General features: G+C 34.0%; 1 protein-coding gene and 1 pseudogene across 1 annotated transcript; one reads left to right on the forward strand and one right to left on the reverse strand.

Annotated features, from left to right (window-relative positions):
- The first annotated feature begins 1,016 nt into the window (after nucleotides 1–1,016).
- Nucleotides 1,017–2,406, forward strand: LOC146899991 (shewanella-like protein phosphatase 2 pseudogene; annotated as a pseudogene).
- A 10,669-nt stretch (nucleotides 2,407–13,075) lies between these two features.
- LOC146899992 (uncharacterized) lies at nucleotides 13,076–13,909 on the reverse strand. Its single transcript, XM_085736266.1, has one exon. The coding sequence runs from the start codon at nucleotides 13,752–13,754 to the stop codon at nucleotides 13,272–13,274; it is 483 nt and encodes a 160-aa protein (XP_085592392.1). The 5' UTR covers nucleotides 13,755–13,909; the 3' UTR covers nucleotides 13,076–13,271.
- Between the last annotated feature and the right edge of the window lie 9,606 nt (nucleotides 13,910–23,515).

Consider the following 23,515-nt stretch of genomic DNA (forward strand, 5'->3'; position numbering starts at 1 on the left):
GAGTAAACACTCATAAAAGATATAATTAACAAGTTGTATTCTTCAGCTGTCAAAACGACAATTAAGGGCTTGTTTGAAATAGTTTTTGTTTTCAGTTTTTGAAATATACAAGTCTTCTTTTCACAATGGTTATCCTTTTAACATGTTTTAGTTTTTTAGTCCCCAAAACTAAAAAATTCAAAACAGTTTCCAAAACTGTAATTTTAAAGATAGTTTAGCAAACAAGTGTTAAATTTTCAAGTTTTTAAAAACTAAAAAAGAGTTTTTGGGAAGTGTTTTAAACAGGCTCAATAAAAAGGTAACCTAATATCAAGGTTATCAAAATCGGGACTTTACTTCAAGTCGAAAGGGAGTAGCAAAATCGGGACTCGTAAAAACGCAATCAAAATCGAAGGATTTTACTCAAGGACTTTTGTAGAATCGATATAGGATAGTAAAGTCGGGACTCGTAAAATCGCAATCAAAATCGAGGATTCTACCAAAACAAAAATAATGTTAAATATATGTTATATATTGCATATAGTCCTAAATGACTAAAGTTCAAAGTCCACAAAATACATATACATAAATGTGGGGGGAAATGAAGGAATGAAAAAAATTTGCCTTTTGAGTATTTATAGAATGGGTCATGGATTCAAATCAGGTCAATTTACGAACCGGGTCAAAAATTGACCCTTATCAAAAAAATGAACAAAATCCTTCAAAATCCATCAAAATCCTGCGATTTTGAATGGATTTCACGATTTTGTGCGACTTTGATAGGATTTTGCCTGTTTTTGGGACTTTACTATGGATTTGAGTCGTTGAAGCTACACAAAGTCGCAAAAACCAGGAATTTGGGACTTAAGTCACGGTTTTGATAACAATGCCTAATATCATGTATCCCATATATAGATATAGATCATATATACGTATATATTATAGAAGAAGCCCATTAGATTTATCCCCCTATTTAACCGAGTTAACACAAGTAGTGTAAGCACGACTTTGAAGATTATCTAGGCTTAATCGTCGGTTGCTTGTTTATTAAGTTACCCCATCATCATGGATTGGAGGGAAGAACAGAACCCATCGCTTGTACCTGTTTTAACAAAGAAGAACAATCAATCTACAGAAGTGAACTCAACCTCATTTGCATGCAAAGACATTCCCAATCTCCTATCTTCTTTCGTTGATACCTTTGTTGATTTCTCGGTCAGCGGTCTCTTCCTCCCACCGCCGCTGCCTACAATGACATCTAAGCCTCCCACCCGCCTTCCCTCGTCGCCACGCCTGATTGCCATTGGTGACCTCCATGGAGACTTCAACAAGACCAAGCAAGCGTTGCGCCTGGCCGGCATAATTGACTCCTCGGACAGATACATTGGAGGTTCCACCACTGTAGTCCAAGTTGGCGACATCCTTGACCGCGGAGGCGGAGAGCTCAGGATTCTTTACATTCTTGAGAAGCTGAAACGAGAAGCCGCACGTTGCGGCGGTAGAATCATAACCATGAACGGAAACCACGAGATCATGAACGTCGAAGGTGACTTCCGTTACGCAACAAAAGCCGGTGTTGAGGAATTTAGGGTTTGGTTAGAATGGTTCCGCCAAGGTAACAAGATGAAGAGTCTTTGCCACGGTTTGAAACCGCCGAAAGATCCCTTAGAAGGTATTCACGTGGCATTTAGCGGCGTAAGGAAGAAATTTCGTGATGGGCTTAGTGCTAGGGTTGCAGCTTTGAGACCCAATGGCCTGATTTCTGGAAGGTTCTTGTCCCACAATGCTACTGTGTTGGTAGTTGGTGACTCGATTTTCGTCCACGGTGGTTTGCTTCCAGAACACGTTACTTATGGGTTGGAAAAGATTAACACAGAAGTTAGTGATTGGGTTAAGGGTTCCACCGTGTGTCGGTTTCCACCGCCTTGTTGCCGTGGGAGGAATGCGGTTGTTTGGTTTAAGAAATTCTCTGAAAGGGTTGAGGCGAAATGTGATTTTTCGACTCTTGATCATGTTCTGGATATGATTCCTGGTGTTAAGAGAATGATCATGGGACATAAGATTCAGAAGAAGGGGATTAACGGAGTTTGTGATAACAAGGCTATTCGAATCGATGTGGGTATGTCGAAAGGATGTCGTGGTGCTTTGCCTGAAGTTTTGGAGATTAATGAGACTTCTGGATTGAGGATATTGTCATTGTATTCACATAGAATCATTTATAACAGAAGAAAAGGGAAATTTCTTCGGGATTTGATGTTGGAAACCAGAAAAGGTTTGTGTTGTTTAGATTAAAGTCAAATGTTGCAATAAAATTATAAATTATCTCCTTCTTGATGTTGTTTAGTTAAAGTAGTTAAACTTAGTTAGTTTTTCTTATTGATTGCTTGCATCACAAGCTTCCCTTTGTAATATAAATACTAGATTGTATTTCTTGTTTATTCATACCATTCAATACAGAATTATTACAAATCTTAAGAGTAACATCAACATTCATCTTGGTACCTGATTAATTCCGGGTCGGCTTATTTTGTTACACATAGACTTATTTAACATAGATTGGTATTTTAAATCTGCAAAGTGCAGAACCTACAACTGAATGCTTGTCTGCAGTGAATCTTTTCGGAATGGGGGCTTTTTGTTGCTGTTACTGCAAATTGCAGTTTGATGGATGGGTTGTATATGTAGTATTATGGCATCATATTTTAAAGTTTTGGTACACCTTGTACCAATTGTTTAATCAATGAAAATATTGTCTTTAAAAAAAAAAAAAAGGTACATATTGTAACATTTCTATGTAACATATATAGTTTCTGCTGCGACACAACATTCAGCTGTTACAACATGACATAATTTTAACTTTTCAAAAACTATAAAGTGGCAGCAAAATGCCACCACACTATTTATCCACCATAGTAGAGTCTCGGTTTTCTCTGTAAATACTGATTGGGAAGAGCTTGAAATACACAGCTGAGACTTGAGACGCTGTTAAGGGTATGATTTTTCATTAAATCTAAAGCAGATTCAGATTTGGGGTTTTTAAATTTTAGTTTTTGTTGAAAGGATTTGAATGGACATGGCCAAAATCATTTGATGCGCTTCCTGATGTGGCTACGATGTAGTCGTACAGGTGGTTAAAGATCTGTAACTGATGTTGAACTTCAAATGCAGATTTTTTTTTTTTTTTTTGATAAAGGCACGAAAAAGCAATAAACTCAAGAGAGGGCTTTCAAATGCAGATTAGAATAGTACAGTGATAATAAAAAATATAAGTAGTTTTGATAGTTATATGGTGGCCTAATTTTTGATTCTCAATTCCAGCACTATATGATTGTGAGTTTAGAGTCTTTCTGCAATCATATCAAGGCACAAGCAAAAAAAGATCATTGATTACCAATCATACAATACAACATTGTAGCCTTATCATTGTCAGGAAATAGTCAATTTTTGTTTCTGAATCCAAGAAAAAATTGATATTCAATTCATGTTTCTATTCCAACTTTTTCTTCTGCTTATTTACATATGATAACCAAGTTATCTGACGATTTTATATAGATAAAACCTCTCCACCATTTTCCTCAACTTATTAGTTGCCTTTTCTATCATCAACCGATTTGCTGTATCAGATACTCCCTGAGTTTTGTTGTTGGGGGAATATCTTGATTTATTGTCTGTGGAACAAAATTTAATCTCATTACAATAGAAAGAGCTTCCTATCATCCTATAAACTAACTTGAAGGGTAGGATAAAAAATGAATGCTTTCAGGGCAATAGTTTTTATCAACCTAGTCTTTAAATATGGAGGTTACATTTTGGTGTGAGAATCTAGAGCCAATATAACACCAAACTAGCTAATGATTTTTCATGGTGATTATCATTTATAGCATGTTTATACACTTCACTGTTATGATTTAGACCCTTGCCTCAACCATTAGAATGGTCAGGACTTTGCCATCAAATGTAGGGAAAAGTATTACATGCATCCTTGAGTTCCACATTTTAACTACCTTAGTTATAGTAGGTGTATCATCCCGATTTTTAATATTAATTATCGGTATTAATTATAGATAATATTGATATTATGGGTTGAAAATAATAGGATGGAGAATGAGATAATGAAATAACAAAGGTAGGAGGTGTGAATTAGAAGTAATCAAATATGTGGGGGAGAAGAAAGTAAAATTATGATGAGTGGAGAAAGAAAAATAATAGTACGATAAATAGCCCAATTTCATAGTATAAATAGAGAAATAGAAAATAAGAATAAACACTTTTGCGGAGAAAAGAAGAGAGGAGAGGAGGAAACCCTAGCTAAAGAGAAGAGAGCCAAACACCACATTTTCGGAGAATTCGAGGTAAGGGGGAGTTTTTGTTCATCTAAGGGTTGTATGACATATGGGCAGTGAAGGGTTAATCTTTTCCATGGTTGTTTCATGTTTTTCTTCAATGAATTGATACTTTGTTGGTGAATTAATACTCCCTCCGGTCCTATTGTATCTGGTTAACAATTCAGTCCACATCCATCAACTTTTGTTGACCCAACTTTCTCTTGTAAATAGGACGGGAGTATGTTATTTGAGTATAAAATTGTTCGTGTTTGACTTATGGTTTTGTTTCCAAAATTAATAACCCTAAAATTATGTGAGAGTTTTTCTTTGTGGCTTAATTTGATGAAATCTCTCATGCAGGTTTGCTACTTAATTTAACGAAACCTTGTCTGTGACATAAATCCAAATCGTGGCTATAATGATGATTCTGCTTATTCTAATTTTGTTAATCCAGTATCAAAGAAGTTGATTGGGAAATGTTTGTTCCTATAAAATTGCCTTTTTTATTTGGCTTATATAGAAACATTTTTTTATTTCTTCATTATTTGCATTGTTTGGATTTATACCACTACTACGGTTACAAATTTATCTGCATACTGGGTTAAACCCTTATTTACTAGAACAACATTAAGAAAACTATCCCATTTTATTATACGACTAACCTAGCAAGTAGCCTAGAATGATTAGATATATATACTATTCTAGATTTAAATTTCTAAGGCCACAATTATAATCTCTAGCATTCTCTTGTTCTCGTACGTTCATTGTAGCATCAAATTTGGGTTTGTAGCATCAAATTCTGGAAGTGGGTTTTGAGAGATTTGCTAGGAAGGAAAACGGACGCTCGAGGTAAGGTGGAGTTTTATTGTGTACTCATGTGGGTTGTGAAGGGTTGTTAATTTTCATTGTTTTCTAATTTATTTGATAATTCTTTGTTAAATTTGTGTTGTTTTATGTTGCTATAATTATGTGTTTAATTTATTGGGATTGATTGAGTTTCTTGGATTTTATTGTGAACTTATTTTTTATTTGTTTTGGGACTTTTCTCGTATATATATTTTTGTCGACTTAGAAATATGTTTTCTTTGTTTCGGTAACTCGTTTATCTAGTTTCTCGGATGAAATTGTTGCAATCGTTTTTGGTTCATCATTACTTATGGATTATGGCTTTTGCAGTGTGTTTTAAATGAATTTTAGATTTTTTTCCAGTTTCGTACTAAACCTATTTCATTTGGAAACTTTGTTAATGCATAAGTGATAATCATGTGATAATCATATAAATTTTCAATGGATCCAGTAAGTTTTGAAATTAAAATTGGTAATTTGATCCAAGACTTTGTCTTCTTTTATCACTAATCATTCTAGTATGATCAATCTTTTGAAAATCAATGTAATATTTGATGAGAATTAATTTAAATGGATTATCAAGTTGAATTAATATTTTGATTGATCTTTCTGCTTCCGCATTCACGTGCGTTAAAAAGAGAATTGCCTTGCAAATATTTTCACTTTAATTTTATTGAGATTGTAGATTTGGTCTCTACGTACATGATAGACTTTGATTTATTTGCAATGACATTTTATATTGAGTTATTTGATGATGTGTAATTGATGAGTTATTTAACGAAGTGTAATTGATGTGTTATTTGACAATGTGTTATTTGACGATGTGTAATTGATGTGTTATTTAACGATGTGTAAATGATGAGATATTTGACGATGAGTTATTTAAAGATGTGTAATGTCGAGTCATTAAACGATGTGCGTTGTTGTGTCGATAATTGGGGTTTATGCATTCATGACCAAGTCTATTTAACGATGTGATTTAACATACTTTGATGGTGTTGTATTCAAAGATGGTGTTGTCTTCAAAATACTTTGATGGTGTTGTTTTCAATGATTGTGTTGTATTTAAATATGGTGGAATAAAATCAGTAACATACCTCTGATATCCAAAATTGGTGAGTAAGTTTGGTACCATATGCATATAGGTCGACTCTATGAGCATTGCATACATTATTGTATTTTGTTGATGAGTTGTTAATCTCTTAAATGATGATTGACTTTGTTTAAGTGATACTTAAATGATGTGAATGTTGATTATCTAACAATGTGAAATTGATTATCTAACGATGTGAAAATATGATTATCTAACGAGGTGAATAATGTATATATGAATATGATTGAAGATGCTTTTGTGTTTTATGCATTGTTTCTATTCATTATGATTATCCGATTCTTATTCTTATTTTAGATATATTCTCACCCCGATTGCGGATTGGACGCCTACGGTCTTGTGGTGTAAATATCTAGGACAAAGAACCGTACGAGGAGCCTTTCTTGTCATTTTCTTTCGCTGATTGGAGTTTTTTATTTTATTTTGGGTCAAACTCTGATTCTGTAACACTAGGGATATGAGGTTTAGTTTTTTTTTTTTTTTTTTACCAAGGGGTTTGTTTTTACTTATTAGACTTTGTTTTGAAATTCATTATTTGAAATCAGTTTATTTTATTAAGACAATGTGATGATATTTGAACTTATTTTCCGCTGCAATATTTTTAATTAATTTGAAGTGATTTTTGAACGATGATATGTGTGACACCCTCGCATGTTTAATGTTAAATTGTATTTTTATATATAAAATACTTGTCGGGAATAGGGTGTTACATAGTTGGTATCAGAGCAGGTCGGTACATCCGGCCTAGAATTTTTAAATGATATTTTACCTGTATGCGACCAGTGTATATAGCACTTTAGATGCCTATCTTCTAATTGTTGCCTGATTTTGATGAATGCAGATAAGAAATGACTGGAGGAAACAACCAAGCAATTGCTAATGCTATGACTGTAGTGGCTCAAGCAAAGGGTAGTTGAACCAGCAAAGGGAAGCTAATAAGCTTCGTCTAGACATGTTTATCTGAAACAACCCACCTACCTTCAAGGGGAGGTATGATCCTGATGGTGCGCACAACTGGTTGCAAGGGATCTAAATGATCTTCAGGGTGAGGACGAGCACTAATGAACAGAAGGTCAGACTAGCAACATACATGCTGGCAGAAGAGAGGCTGAGTTATGGTGGAGGAATGCTCGTCAAACACTTGAGGGTGCAAGAACTGTGTTTATATGGGAAATTTTTAGAAGAATTTTTGGAAAAATGCTTTCATGCTGATGTGCGTAACCAGAAGGAGATTGAATTCCTCGAACTGAAACAAGGGAGTATGACAATGGCTGAATATGCAGCAAAATTTTAGGAATTGTCCAGGTATTGTCCCTACTTCGATGCAGCAGAGGCTGAGGTTTTCAAATGCTTGAAGTTTGAGGATAGATTATGTCCTGAGATCAAGCAGTTTATCATGTATCAACAGATCGATTCACCAATTTTCTTAGTTCGTAACTTCATGCAGAATTTACGAGGAAGACAGCAAGGCGAGGGCTAGTCATTACAAGGCGGCTAGTGAGAAGATAGGGTATTGGTGATAAAGAAGCTAGTGGAAGAAAGAGTGTGTCGGTGTCCTTATATTTGAGGTACATATTTCATCCACTAGCTTCTTTCTCACTAGTACTCTTTCTTCTCACTAACCTCCTTGTAATGACTAGCCCTCGCCTTGCAGTCTTCCTCGTAAATTCTGCATGTAGTTACGAACATAGAAAATTGGTGAATCTGTTTGATAACCGATAAACTGCTTGATCTCAGGATATAATTCATTCTCAAACTTCAAGCATTTGGAAACTTCCGCCTTTGCTACAATGATGCAGAGACAAAATCTGGATAATTCATCAACTTTTGTTGCATATTCTGCCACTGTCATACTCTCTTGTTTCAGTTCGAGGAATTCAATCTCCTTCTTGTTACGCATGTCGGCAGGAAAGTATTTTCCCGAAAATTCTTCTCTAAATTTTTTCCATGTAAACATTGTTCCTGCACCCTCAAGCCTTTGACGAGCATTCCTCCACCAGAACTCAGCCTCTTCTGCCAGCATCTGTGTCGCTTATGTGACCTTCTGTTCATTAGTGCTCGTCATCGCCCAAAAGATCCTTTCGATCCCTTGCAACCAGTTCTGCGCACCATTAGGATCGTACATCCCCTTGAAGGTAGATAGGTTGTTTCTCATAAACCTATCTAGACGAAGCTCATCAGCTTCCCTTTGCTGGTTCGGCTGTCCTTTTAGCACATTGTTCAAGGCTTGAGCCACTACAGTCATAGCATTAGCAATTGCTTAGTCGTTTCTTCCAGCCATTTCTTATCTGCATTCATCAAAATCAAGCATTAATTAGAAGTTAGGCATCTACAGTGTTATATACATTGGTCACCTACATGGTAAAATATCATTTGAAAATCCTAGGCCGGATGGGCCAGCCTGCTCTGATACCAACTATGTAACACTCTATTCCCGACAAGTATTTTGTATATAAACATACAATTTAAAATTAAACACACGAGGATGTCACCCACATCATTGTTCAAAAATCACTTCAAATTAATTAAAAATATCGCAGCGGAAAATAAGTTCAAATATCATCACATTGTCTTAATAAAATAAACTGAGTTCCAATAATGTAATGAATTTCAAAACAAAATATAATAAATAAAATCAAACCCCTTGGTCAATAAAAAAATAAACCTCATATCCCTAGTGTTAGAGAATCAAAGTTTGACCCAAAATAAAATAATAAATTTCAAAACAAAGTATAATAAATAAAAATAAACCCCAAATCCCTAATGGTACACAATCAGAGTTTAACCCAAAATAAAATAGAAGACTCCAAGCAGCGAAAGGAAATGATGAGAAAGGCTCCTCGTCGTACTTCAACTCACGGTTCCTACGGTTCTTCTTTCTGAATATCTACACCACAAGGGAGTAGGCGTTCAATCCGCAATCATGACTAATAATACTAATAATAGGTGAATTCTACACCACAAGGGAGTAGGCGTCCCCGTGAGCATAGCTCAGTTGGCAGGGAGATGCATTATTATATGCAGGGGTCGGGGTTCGAACCCCGGACACCCCACTTATTCACCTTATAAAAGGTGAATTCTAGCCACTAGGCTACTTGAAAAAAAAAAAAATAAGGCTACTTGAAAAAAAAATACTAATAATAATATTGATAAATTAATGTTAAAAATTTGGGATGTTAGAGTAGGGACTAGAAACTTAGAGTAAAAAGGCTTTTTTGTTTCTGCTCCTCCTATTCCTTTTTGTGATAAGATTTTTAGAATTAAACACTTCATTTTGAGGCTGCCTAGAAAAATTTTCTTTATCTTCTTCCCCATTGCCACAATGGAAACACCTACTCTGACATTTCGCTGAAGTTATATTGTATCTGCGGATTTTAACTATTGGTACAGGAGATATTTTAACTTGTTGATTCCGATGAACATTTGGAATCAAGCAACCAAAGTTTAAATCAAATGATAAGTGTTCAGTTTATTGCATCAATGAACAAAACTGACTGAGTTAGTTAGTTAATAACAATTACTTGCAGAGCAAGTAATCTGTCTAGTTAGTTCGAAGTTGGTATCTAGTGCTTGTATCACATAGTAGTTAGCATACGTGCCAACTCATGTATATATACTTCATGCACTAGCTTCAATAATCAATGAATTCTCACTTTTTCATTCAATTTCTCTTCACTCATAATACAGTTGAAGGATTAGATCCACCAGAGGGTCCTTCAATCCTCTTATTGAAGTTCATGTTGGTGTTGCTATGAGCAGATATGGCTTCTTGCTTTATAGAGACACAACAGTATATTTGTCTTTTGGGATCTGAACAAGATAAAGACGTCATTAACTTTGAAATTTTCTATCATTTTCAATTAGAGGTAATCACAATAAGTAGTTGGATTTAGATCTAACATGCATGCTATGCAGTGAAAAGCTCTACAAGACCCCCAATAATAGGGATCAAAACTTGAGTTCCAACTGAGTCCTATCAATCACAATAAGTAGTTGGATTTAGATCTAACATGCATGCTATGCAGTGAAAAGCTCTACAAGACCCCCAATAATAGGGATCAAAACTTGAGTTCCAACTGAGTCCTATCAAAACATTGATAATTTGATATTTAAGTTTATGATGGTATTATTAAATATGGACAGCAACAATTAAGAGTATCGAATTTTAAAATGTTAATATCAGTAGAATGAAAAACACAAGAAAAACAAAAGAAAAGTTATAGTCATTTAAAATTTAGGTTAAACATGTTGCTTTAAACATGGGACTAGATAGATTCTTTAAATTCTCATTCAAAAATTAAGCTTTGACTAAAAAAAAAAAAATTAACTAACTATGGCTTGTTTCAAGCATTATGAGAAAAGGATCTTGAAATAATCATTGGTTAGACTTTACTTATCTTTCAACCAAACTCTAGAAGACGATGGTCCTTTCCCAAGAGAATCTGAGGGTTGCTAAAAAATAAAAAATTCAAGGAAAGCAACGCAATATGAGACAGTTTGGGAAAGCTTAAGATATGTCCCTAAGTTCTTTTCAAATTTATTTTCATATGCTATGTAGGATTTTCATATGCTATGTAGGATAGCATATGAAAACAACTTATACTTTATCTAAAAGTAGATTAACTGTTTTTTTATTATCTATCACATAAATAGCTTATACATAAGTTCTTATATAGTAAGCATTTATGATACAAGAATTTAAGTAAGTTGTTCTAACTCGATGATGAAAAGGGTATCCCAAATGGGAGCCAAATGATATTTATTAGTAATCACTAATTAGAGGATTCCATGGTTCTAGGTTTAATGCGATGGAAAGGTAGATTGAGTATGGAAGCCAAATGCTATTTATTAGTAAATAGAGGATTCCATGGTTTGTGAGTTAAAAGGTGCCTTAGTGATTTGTTTTAGAAGTATGGTGAGCTAATCGCATTTACTTCGAGATTGGGTGTCAGTTTCCTAAAATTATTATTTGGGTTTGTTTTGGTGTCTTTTCTGGCAAACCGAGGATCAATTGGTGGCAGAATTCAAATGAATGATGGAATAAGTGTTTTTTGAGTGTTTATTTGGGCTCAATTGTGGAAAGATAAGGTGAGGTTAGTTTTTATTGTTTTGGTGATAGTGTGGGATTCAAGGTTGAAATTTTTGTGTTGCCTTTGGTTTTAGTGATTAGTTTTTATTGTTTGGTGATAGATGTCAGTTGGGTGGTGTCTTTTTTGATGTTTTGATGTACGAGGTGCATGAGTTTATTCTTTTACGACACTCTTTGGTATGTTGTTTTTGCCTTGCTAATCTATGTTCTTAATTTGATTATTAATAAATTTTATCATTTTAAAAAAAATTGTGTATTGCCCTTCAAGAATGATCACAATGATAAGATTGAATAAAAGATATGAAAATTATACAATAGAGAGGCGTGTTTATGAGTTGATCTAAACCAACTTTCCTAATCACTCTAACTAACTATACTATAATAATATTCTTCACCCATTTTCATATTATCAAACAACAGAATCCCAAGCGATCTCAATGAAGGGTCTAGGAGCATCTACAATGGAGACATTACTTTTTGGTACTTAAATGGATCTCACGTATTCACATCACTCATTTATTTTTTTAATAATAGCATCTAATAAGCCCTCAATTTCTTCAACCCGGTATCTCACACAAATTTATTAAATGAGACCTACTAATCAACTATCTATAACTTTATACATTACATTCACTTTTTTAATATATAAAAAAAAAAAAAGGTGGGTCCCACTTAAGATTGAGGTCTTAAGTGAGACTCCGGGTCTATAAGACCCCGAAAAAATTTATCTCCAATGGAGGTACCTAAGTCTTAAATGGTTAAGATCTTCCCATTAAAGATGGTCTAAGCAATTCAACAACTCCCATAATAACACTCATTTTCTACTCCTATGAATGCACCTTTAAAACTTAATAATTTTTCAGAGTGGCTTTTGTGCATATACCTTTTGGGTGTCCGTTTTTAATAGTTGTTTTCTTCTCCTTATTTGAAGCACATGGTACACGACAAGTTTGTTAATCAATTAAGAGGACTTATGTATCGTACTACCATATCATTATGACATTAGGAAGGGGTAATATTGCACCTGTCCAAAGTTACAATGAAAGCAACCCATAACGGCCCAATCATAATATATTATCTTTATTCTTGCATTTTACTTTCTTTTTTTCTTTCTCAAATTAGTTAGATATATTGCAAGGCTGAAATAGATATTTAAGTTTATTTTTCATCCTGACGTGAGGATAATAGATTTTAAATGAATTAGTTTGTTTCTTAAGAGAATTACAGAGAAATTAAATGGGGAGTAGAAATTCCAAAAACGTCAACAATAACCAACTAACTAATTTGTGGACACAACTCAAAGAACAACCAAAGGGTGTCACCATAACAACCAACATTTGCAAGAGCATCAAAGTAGTAGTTAGCTTCGGTATACGAATGACAAACCTCCAACCCGCTATAATTAATAAGGTAACACATCGTTGGATCATGCGTAAAACTTTTGTATACTGACGGTGTATATGAATTAAACTCGTACGAGATACAATTAAATTGTCGAGTACATGCATTTAAATCCCCACAATTTACATCTTTTTTAGAGGAATTTACCTTTTATCTTGTAGTGTGCTTGTTTAGTTATAATTAATACACATCAACCGTGCATTTCTTTAAAAAATGCACTTCATAAAAATGTTGAAAATATATTATGTTACACATTTCTAAAAGTAAATTCAATACATTCCTTCAAAAAAAAAAAAAAGTAAATTCAATACATAAAAATTAGTAAAAGATATAGTATAGTTTCATAACACGTATACTGTACATCATGAATTCGTCCGGGACTGAAATTAAAATAAGATAAATGGAAGGAATTAAACACACAGTGGGAGGTATTATCAGCATAAGATGGCTAAATCTTACATGTATAATATATAATATATTATGTCATCTTGCATATATACTATATAGTTCCATATCATAGTCATAAACCTGGTCTATGCTGATCACTTTCATGATCAGATTTCATTTCAAAATCTTTCATGTTACCATTACCATGACCATGTGGTTGAGATCCTGCAGTGCGTGGTGGTTCAAAAGCAAGTCCTCTAGGCCTAGTAATTATCGGTGGAGGCATTCTTTTGTCACCACCAAGTTCAATGTCATGTTCTCTTGTTTGAAAATCATGAATCTGTTGCTGCCTATTTGCCGGCTTAACGGGCCGTCTCTGCAGGCTGTTGTGTTGATGATTTTGGTTGTCGTTGTTGTTGTTTTTATGGTAGCGTCGGTTGCAAAGGCGTCCGAGAAAACAAGCAACTACCGAAATCACTAGTATTATAGCAAGGACAATGAAAACTGTCCCAAAAGATCCATTTGAATGATGGGAAGATGGTTGATTTGTGTTAGTTGTTGGGTAAACTTGAACAGGTTGTTGTGGCTGCTGTTGTTGCTGACCTTGAATAGACATATTTGGATTGGAAGACGTGAAATATTTGGTTGAGAAGTATTTGGGAATTTGTGAGTAAAAGGGTTTGGTATTAAGAGTTTGAAGCTCTTTGTTCTTTGAGTGTATACCAAGTTTTTATTTGGGTTAAGTCATCAAGCAAAGGTGGATAATGGTTGGTTACCTATAAGAAGAGGTAATGTATAATGTGAGGGGGCATTAAAATAATTAAGAAGGGTTTTTAGAATTTAAAACGGGGAGAAAATGAGAACCTTTCTTTATTAAAGAGATAAGTAAATAAAGATACATATATTCTCTATATTCTTTACGTAATTGGCTCTTTTAATTGCTTGTTAGGAGAAAAAGTAAGAACAACTTTCTTGGAGTTTTTGAACACGACACGCTCTTTCCCTCTTCAATAATCCGGTGACTCTTATAGTTAATTTAATTTCTTTTAATTTAACGTTTTTTTTAGGACAAAAATAAATAACGAGTTATTTATTTGTCTTTTGTTATGATTTTAAATATTTTGAGTATATGTTTTTTTTTTTTATTTTGTGGAGAAAAAATAACTTTAAAAATATCTGTAGTTTATTTTATTTCTTTAAGAAGCCAAATATATTTAAGAAAGAAACAGGAGATCTGTTAAACAAGATATGCCTAACCAGGAAACAGAACAAAATCTCAAAAAACGACAAAACAAAACATAAACAACATCAGCCAAATTACGGTATTACAAGGTGGAATATTCTTAGTGCACATACAGATTAGTTCACCAAGCATGAAAACCGGAAAAAATAAAAATAATGAGGCCTATAATTATAGATTTTTGGGATAATTACACTCACCTCCCCCGAAGACTATTAAAATGACACTGACACCCCCTTTAATTTTAAAACTTACATTAACCTCCCTTAAGTTCTTGTAAAATAGACTAACACATCCCCTTCTACAGTTAACAGTGTTAGTTTTCCGTTAATTTGATTTTTTCCTTTCACCCTCAATTTCATGGACCCATCGTGAAACTGGAAACATAAAGGGATCATTTGCAGAAAATTTGGGTACAGTTTTAAGGATGCATAAATTGGGATCATTGTTCTTTGGAAGGTACTACTTCAATTGATTCTCCCTAGTTTGGCATGAGCATCAATATTGCCTTGTTGCTCTACTTCAAGCCTCTCGTTTGTCTTCTGAAGCGATTCGTACAAGGAATGCAATATACATGGTAAAAATATTTATAATCATGCCATAAGAAATTGAAAGGAAAGTAACGAAGAAAATTTCAAATTGGGGAAATAATTTGATGATAATATAAGGATGCATCATAGCAAACTTGATGATGAGCTGAAGCGGTGGATCCATGAAACTGATAATTGAAAAAAAAAATAACAGAAAATGAATTGGGAGCCACTGTTTGTAAGCTTACCCTGGTTGGCGAATCATGGAAAGCCATAGTTTGTAACTGAAGTTTAACCCCGTTAAAAAGAGGGGAGGTAAGTGAGTTTAGTAAACTAGAGAGGGTGTTTGGGTTATATAAGTAAACCTCAAGGGAGGTCAATGTAATTTACCTTAGATTTTTTTACCTCATTGTTTGGTATCACTAAAAGCGTGAACAATTAGGAAATCTCAAGGGCCAAGAGTGTCGAGAGTTTTTTTGGTGAGAAACTAGGGTTTGAAATCAAATTCTAAACACTTTGGATAAGAAATTTCATTAGAGGAATGATTCAAGTTTTCTCTCTTGAATTCATGAGTGGTCTTCTCGTGAGTTGAGAGATGGAATACAAATTAAAGAGTATAAATTATAGTATGTTCTTGGACGACTCTTACAGTTAAATTATTGAAACTTATTTATATCTATTTAAGCTAGATAGGATAATGGATGAACCTCTTTAGATCTACTTGAACTATGTAATTCATGAGTCCTTTCCATACAATTGAAAACCTATGATTGTTCATATATGGGTGTGTAATACTTTTCTTTAAATGATCAATTTGGAATTAAACTTGGGGAATATTTCACTATTAAGCATATGTTTTAAATCGGATATAGGATGATTATTTGTTAGATGATGGCTTTAATTAGCAAGTGTTTATCTAAAGTAGGGAGGGAAGTCATGATCAAGTCTGTCCTTCAAGCTATTCCTTCATATGTTATGAGCATTTTCAGACTGCTAAATACACTTCTGGACGAGATTGAGAAGATGATGAATGCATTCTGGTGGGGTCATGGGAATGCAAGTAACAAAGGCTTGCATTGGTTATCTTGGGAAAAGTTATCAGTGCACAAAAATCATGGAGGTATGAGTTTCAAAGATCTGGCAGCCTTTAATGTTGCAATGCTTGGAAAACAGGCTTGGAAGCTACAAACAGAGTCTGATAGTTTAGCTTCAAGAGTCTTCAAAGCCAGGTATTATCCCAATAGCAGCTATTTGGATTCGAAACTTGGTCATAACCCAAGCTTTGTTTGGCGTAGCATTCATAGTGCTAAGGTGGTTGTCAGGCAAGGTGCACGGTGGAAAATTGGTTCTGGGTTTAATATAACTATTATTGGCTAGCCCTGGATAGGGGCAGGGTTGAGTATCCCTCTTGTTGGCCCTGGTGCCATGGAACTCCAATCTTACTCTGTGGGACATTTGATTAATCAAAGTACTAAGGTCTGGAATGAACAATTGATACAACAATTATTTCTAGCAGAAACAGCTCAAAGTATTTTGAATACTCCATTATATCAACAAGTTCATACTGACAAGTTGATTTGGAAGGCCGATAAGAATGATTGTTACTCGGTCAAGAGTGCCTACCGTATTTGTATTGAATACATTGCTAATAATGCTCATCTACGGAAACCGGGGTATTGGAGTGGCATATGGAGATTGAAAGTACCCCCAAGGGTGAAGAATTTAGTGTGGAGAGTCTGTAGGGATTGCTTTCCTACAAGGGTAAAGTTGATTAGCAGAGGAGTCAACTGTCCATCAGCTTGTGTTACGTGTGATGATCCACATGAGAATAACTACCATATATTTTTTCATTGCAAGACAGCCATAGATGTCTTGAATGCAGCTAACGTGTGGCATCTAATTGCACCATCCTTAAGTCAGATTGATAATGAGCCAAACATTATTTTTAATCTTTTGCAAAGGTTGTCGGCAAGTCAGGTGGAAATTATTGTTACTATAATGTGGAGTATCTGGAAATCTCGTAATCTCAAGTTATGCCAACAGGTGTCTGAGACGACTGTTACAATTCTGGAAAGAGCAAAGCATCTCCTAAAAGGGTGGAGGAAAGCAAACCGAAATCAAAGTCTTTCAGGTCAGGTTCAATCACCTTTAGACACAGGTCCTCAAACTAATGTTGGTCAGAATACGGACAACAGGCATGGTGACACTATTTGGAGGAAACCAGGGAGTGGAAGACTCAAATGTAATGTTGATGCCTCTTTCTTTACATCTAGTAGTAAGGTATGTATTGGCATGTTCATTCGTGATTCAGCAGGTAACCATGTTCGTTCAAAGACCATGTGGTTTTCAACTTTGTGTCTAGTTAACATCGAAGAAGCTTTGGGACTTTACCATGCAATTCGGTGGATCAATGAACTTCAGCTCACAAATGTTGATTTTGAGGTAGATTCGAAAACAGTAGCTGATTACTTTAACAAGGGCAGAGGAGATAACACCGAATTTGGTTCTATTATGGACAATTGTATCCAGTTTTGTAATTCCTTTTTACCAAACTCTCATGTTGAGTTTATAGGAGGCAAGCAAATGAGGTTGCCCATGTGTTAGCTAAGGCAGCCACATTATTTCCTAGCTTCCACATCTTTGATGATAGTCGAGCATGTATTACTGATTTAATATTTAATGAAATGATATAAGTTATTTTCCCTAAAAAAAACCTTTCGATAATATTAGTTCACCTAAGAGATTAGGGATCAGAATTAGATATATAAACAAAACTTTGAGCAAATAGATTGATCTTAGTCTATTTTGCTAAATTATCATGATCATAGAATACATATAGTAAGATGATTTGCGTTTTTTCTTTTCTTTTTTTTGTGACAATCAAATTTTTTGGTGGTGGTGGTCGGGGTTCGAACCACGGACCTTGCATATTTTATGCATTGTCCTTACCAACTGAGCTAAGCTCACAAGGACAATCAAATAATACATAACAACTTTGGGTTTTTTTTTTTTTTACAATTTCTTCTATCTTGAATTGGGTGTTTCCTCTAGTTAGTTTTTTTTTTTTCCCAGATGTCTTGCAGCATTTTAAATTTTATAATTTGAATTGTGTAAAAGATTTTTAAAAACATCCATTAACACCCTACATTTGTATTAATACTAAAATTTAATTAAAATAAATAAATAAAAAGGATGAAAGGGCCATATTTAGAATAGGTCCATGACTCTTTCTCTTAATATCCCTGCATATGCTTCTTTCTTGTTCCAAGTAATACAGCTTGCAAATAACAAACTCTGCAACCAGTACACTGTACATGCTGCCCAAGCAACATAGCTTTGCTGGAAGAAGTAAAAAAAAGGTCTATATCATGAAAGAGACTATACTACAATGCCAAAACACTACAATCTTTGACTTGGCAAGCTGCACTAGCAAAGAAATATATTCATTATCATTCTCCATTAACTATTACTCCTCACAAACTTAACTTAGTTTCAAGGATATAAAATGAGAGAAAGAGATTGAAAGAGTGGAAGCTAAAGAAGGGGAACCAGAAATAAACGAGAGAAAAATGTAGAGAAGGGTAGCAAAAAACTTCATCCTCTCCAAACCACTTAACTCACCACCTTTATGTTTAGCTTTTATGTTCTTCATACAACATTTCTCATTTCCTCTAATTTGCACTCAAAATGCAAAATGATTACCAAACCATCAATCCACAAGAAACCATATCCTCTCTAAAGAAGACCATTTCCTTTAATAAACTTTGAACCATAGGTCATGACAGTGGCTGCCATGGTGTTTATGAGGTCCTTGATAATTGCTCCTAGCCCCCACTTCCCTTTGCATGTAAGATTCGTGTTGCAAAAAGTTCCAAATATAGTAGAGTAATGATAAGATCATACAATTTATATCCATAACAACGTAGTAGAGTAACTTTGTTTCCTTCTAATTAATTTTTAATTAAATTTTCAAAACAATGTACAAGTTCTTGCAAAACTTTAAATTGAAGTTTAGGATAGTTCCTTTTCAATTTCTATTACTAAATCTAATTCACGTGGCCCCACAAACAGATGAAACCATGCAAAAAAGAGAATTGAGCTCCCCCTCTTTCCCTCCCTAAATATAATTTAATTTAATTTCTTTTCAGATATACGAAATGACAATAACCATTAAAATTTCACATATAAGTGGAGGAGTTTGGATTTGAACCCGATCACGGCGTTTCGTATAAATTTTTTTACATTTTTGTCAATTGAACTAACACTTGTGGACATATTATAATTTAATTTAAAGAGCCACTTTGTTATATATTTAAAAAAATTACTTTTATTTTATATTTGTAAAAATGATTTTGGTAAAAAAAACTTATTCACAAGTAATAGAAGTTATTTTGAATTTATTTATTATAAATTAGAATAGAAATTTTAACAAAATAATGATTTTTTTTTAATAAAATAAAATCATGTTATGAACGATAAACCCAAAAGAGTCCAAATATGATAGAAAGATAAACCTATATTTTCATGTTATTCACTGCAATATACCTTACAAGATTGGTGTTGTAACTAATGCATGAGGTCTCCATTAGTGTCTTGAACGTGGTGAAGAAGTATCTTTGATTAAATCCAAAACTAAAATAATTTTAAGAAAGCGAAAACTTGAAGGGAAGGACAATTATTCTTCCATTATTTTGGAAGGACAATTGTCCCTCATTTCAAGATGTCGGTTACCTATCTAAAATATTATGTTATTTGATTTGATCAGTGATATTACCTCTGCCGCGTTCAGACAACCCGTGATATCTGACCTTTTGGTTAAACCATCTTGTGGGGTATTGAACAGCAGAGAATAAAAAAAACTTTGAAATATAGGTTTATATTTCTATGATGTGTTGTTTGTTAACGGAGATGGAAATGTGTTTGCACATTCTTTTAGAGAGCTATATCTCTGAAACCAAGGGGTGTGATATAAGATATTCCCCTATCTCTTATAAATATGAATCTCTCATGTTTGAGCTTCTTTGAGCCTTAACATGTCTTAATATGATTTATTTTTATTTTAAAAAACAAATATTTTCATGCTAGAATTTAACAATTATATATATTCCGCGTAAAAGAAGTAAATAGTTTTATGGGCAATTTTTTTTTAACAGCAAATTCTATTAAACAATCAAATCTCTGCTCAATACAAACAGAGACTGGTGAAACTGAGAATACAAACAAAAGGCGCCGTATATAGGCGGAACACCCGAAAATAAACACCCTAAAACAGACTCCTTCACAAAAAACAACCACTGAAAATATGATATCCAACATCATCCGTCGTTACTACTCACCCCTAAAGAAGAAAATAAACCCCTCAAAAAAATTCCCAGTCCTGAACACCAAAGCTGAGCCACATCGAAAAGCTCTTATCTGATAGATCATTCAGCTTCCACCACCTCTCGACCTCCGATCCACCGAAACAAAACCATAAAAAGCCCAAAACCAAACTTGATCCAAAGAACTGACTCCCGATCTTGAATCAAAAGTGATCGGCCCGCTAGACTTTAGGGCCAAATCAGCAGGGCACCCCTCACCCTCAGTACATAAGAGAAACACCAAATCATGCCAAACAAGATTGCAGCTAGACACCGACTCTCGATCTCGAATCAAAAGTAATCAGCCCACCAAAAACCAGCGTAGTAAACATTTCATATCAATTGATTGACTTTTTTTATATTAAGGAAATTGATTGACTCTTGGTTAGTATCTTAAAGTTAATATATTTTTTTAGGCTAAATTACCGGAAGAATTTTTTTTTCCCCTAAAGTTTTCTATAATATAAAACAAGTTACGGGAAGGAATTTTTTTTTTAACATCAAATTTTATTAATCAATTAGATTGACTTTTTTTATAATATATTAACTTGTTTGTAATTTTCTTCCCGTAACTAATATTTAGGGTGGTAAAACGGGTCTGACCCGTTGGGCCGGCACGTTTGATCCGCTATTTTTGGCGGGCTGAGTTGAAGTTTTGAACTCGCTTTCTATAGTTGGCTCGTCTCGTCTCATTAAAACACGGGGCGGGGAGGGCTAGCCCGCTTAACTCGTTGGAAATGGGATGGGCACATGGCGTGGCGGGGCGGCTCGCTTAACTCGTGTTTCAATTTGTTATTTTGAGTCTTATTTTATGTTTTTGGATTTATTTTGGTTGTTAGATATATTTTGAGACTTATTTTATGCTTTTAGATTTATCTTGGTTGTTGAGTTTATTTATTTTGAGACTTATTTTATAATTTGGTTGTTGGATTTATTTTATGATTTGTTTTATGTTGCACATTTGCCTTATTTTGCTATTAGTTATGATGTTGAATTCGATAATTTGATAATTATCTTGTTTTTCACAAATTTACTTGCTACCTATCTTTTATATTTTTTTACGATAAAAGTAACGTAGTTTTTTTTTTGTAACAATTAAGTTGTAAAAAAAATTAAAAAAAAAAAGTTTTTGTTTGGCGGGCCGGCCCGCCACTAAACGGAGCGATGTGAGATTTTGGACTCGGTCACAAAATTTGAGTCGTCTCATCTCGTTTTTAACGAGCTTAGACGGGGCGGGCCTAAATAGGGCGGGCCGACCCGCTTTGCCATCCCTAATATTTTTATGTTTAAGTCTTTTATACCTTGAGGTCACTCCCATTTTATTCTTCTATACCTTGAGGTCTCGCAATCCTTCTCAAAAACCATTTAAAAAAAAAATTAAAATCAACCTAACCCACAAAAAAATATTTTTGAGAGAGAACTACGGCGGTTTTGATCCCTTTTAAGGGTATGTAGGCAGAGGGTTTATTCCTTCCAAACCAACCAAATAAAAATAACAAAAACTCATACTTCTTCTCCCTCCATTCTTTCACTTAGACTTTAAACAAGGAATTTTCAAATAAAAATAATCTAGCACAAGATAAAGTTAGAAAGAGGTTCTCACGGAGTACCGTGATCTTTAGAGGTGCTTAACACCTTCCTCTATCGAAACCAACCCCCGGATCCAAAAAGGGTTTTAAATTCATCTTTTCCCTTCCCACGAATAAAGATCGAAAAGTCCAAATGATTGAGGGTTCAAAACCAATCAATTGATTGACACCCGAAAATCATGGTCTACAACTAGTATACAGGGAATGTCTCCTTTACTGTAAAGGGAAATCCTTTTCAATTAGAATATTGAGAATTAATATGTAGTATAATTCCCTATTCGCTATGTAGGTGCACATTTTCCAGAACTTGGTTTGTAGAAAATGTAACTATCTAGTTTTTAGTTTATTCTTAAAGTATGTAATAGAATTAGTATCAAAGTGTTTTATTAGTTCTAAGGTCCAAGGTTTCTGAAAGTCAACATTTGAGGCTTGGTGTAGGAAAGCTTCTTGCAGCCCCTAAATATATCATTTTCATTTTGACATTCAAAGTTCATATAAAATGTGCCATCTTCCTTAAGTGTGGATTCTAAATGATTTTTATTCTTATGTAATTTGCGCAGGTCCCCAGTAGTATAAAAAAATATTTGCCAAAAAAATGTGCTTGTATATGTTCTAGTTACTGTTGTTCCAAACATAAGAAATGCAATATATGTTCTGTTAAATCATACAACCCTAAATACTTCCAGCTTGCCTTTCTTCAATACCATGCCATACAAATCACTGTTAAATAGCTAAAGTGATGTAGCATAGTGGAATTTTAATAAATTGCTATTGTTCTGTAATATGTTATTTATTTAGTACAAAATGTCGTCAAATTTGTAGAGGTGCTGTATAACTGTTGCATAGCGGAAATAGAATAAAATAAACCACTATTTTCTGCTATTAGCAATTGACTTCATTGATATAAACTTGTAGTTACTGGCATTCTTTTGTAACCTAGTATATGTAGACAACAACTACATGCAGAATTGTAGAAATGATGAGCCACTCCACACCCTGCCAGTTCTATTGATTTTGGATTGAATTTCCATAGCAGCTTGGATTATCATTATTGCAATTGTATATATTTCTATATTTCCTGATTTATCTTTTTTTCTTTTATGTGTTAAAACAGAGAAGTAGAAAACCTAGGAAAGACATACATGTTAGTGCTTGTATTGACGCCAGTTCTAATAGTTTTTTTTAATCCCTACAAAAAAAAAAAAAACTGCAGCAGTTTTATTCCATGTTAAAACCAAAATTGTTTAATTATCATCAAACTCTTAAGTTTGTAAACAATTCTTTTACAGACATGTTAAGAACATTATAAAAAGTTCCACCACGAAAAAAAATTTGTTAAGACATGTTAAGTTGAAATTTTGATTTTCAGGTCCAAATTTTAGTTAATTTTATTTTAGAGTTTTGGCTTTTAAAAAAAAATTATTTAATTCTTCTCATGTCAAAATTAAATTAAATTTTAGTATGTAAACTTTTTATGATGTTTTAAACATGTCTGCAAAAATCCAAGAGCGCTTAGATGAGATGGTATGGCCACACGGGCCTCTTCTAACTTAACCAAGGTCTTGGATTCGAATCCAGCCTTGGACATGCAACAATGTTAAAATTCTTAGGGAGAGTTTACTGCTCATTTGTATGCCACAAGGCTCGAGGGATTAGAT

Source organism: Medicago sativa, chromosome 8 (genome assembly GCF_051527215.1).
Source record: "Medicago sativa cultivar Bolivia chromosome 8, Bolivia_mono, whole genome shotgun sequence".
In the NCBI taxonomy this organism is placed as follows: domain Eukaryota; kingdom Viridiplantae; phylum Streptophyta; class Magnoliopsida; order Fabales; family Fabaceae; genus Medicago; species Medicago sativa.

Excerpts from the sequence above, each read along its gene's own strand:
- LOC146899992 (XM_085736266.1), bottom strand. The coding sequence starts at position 13,754 with ATGTCTATTCAAGGTCAGCAACAACAGCAGCCACAACAACCTGTTCAA.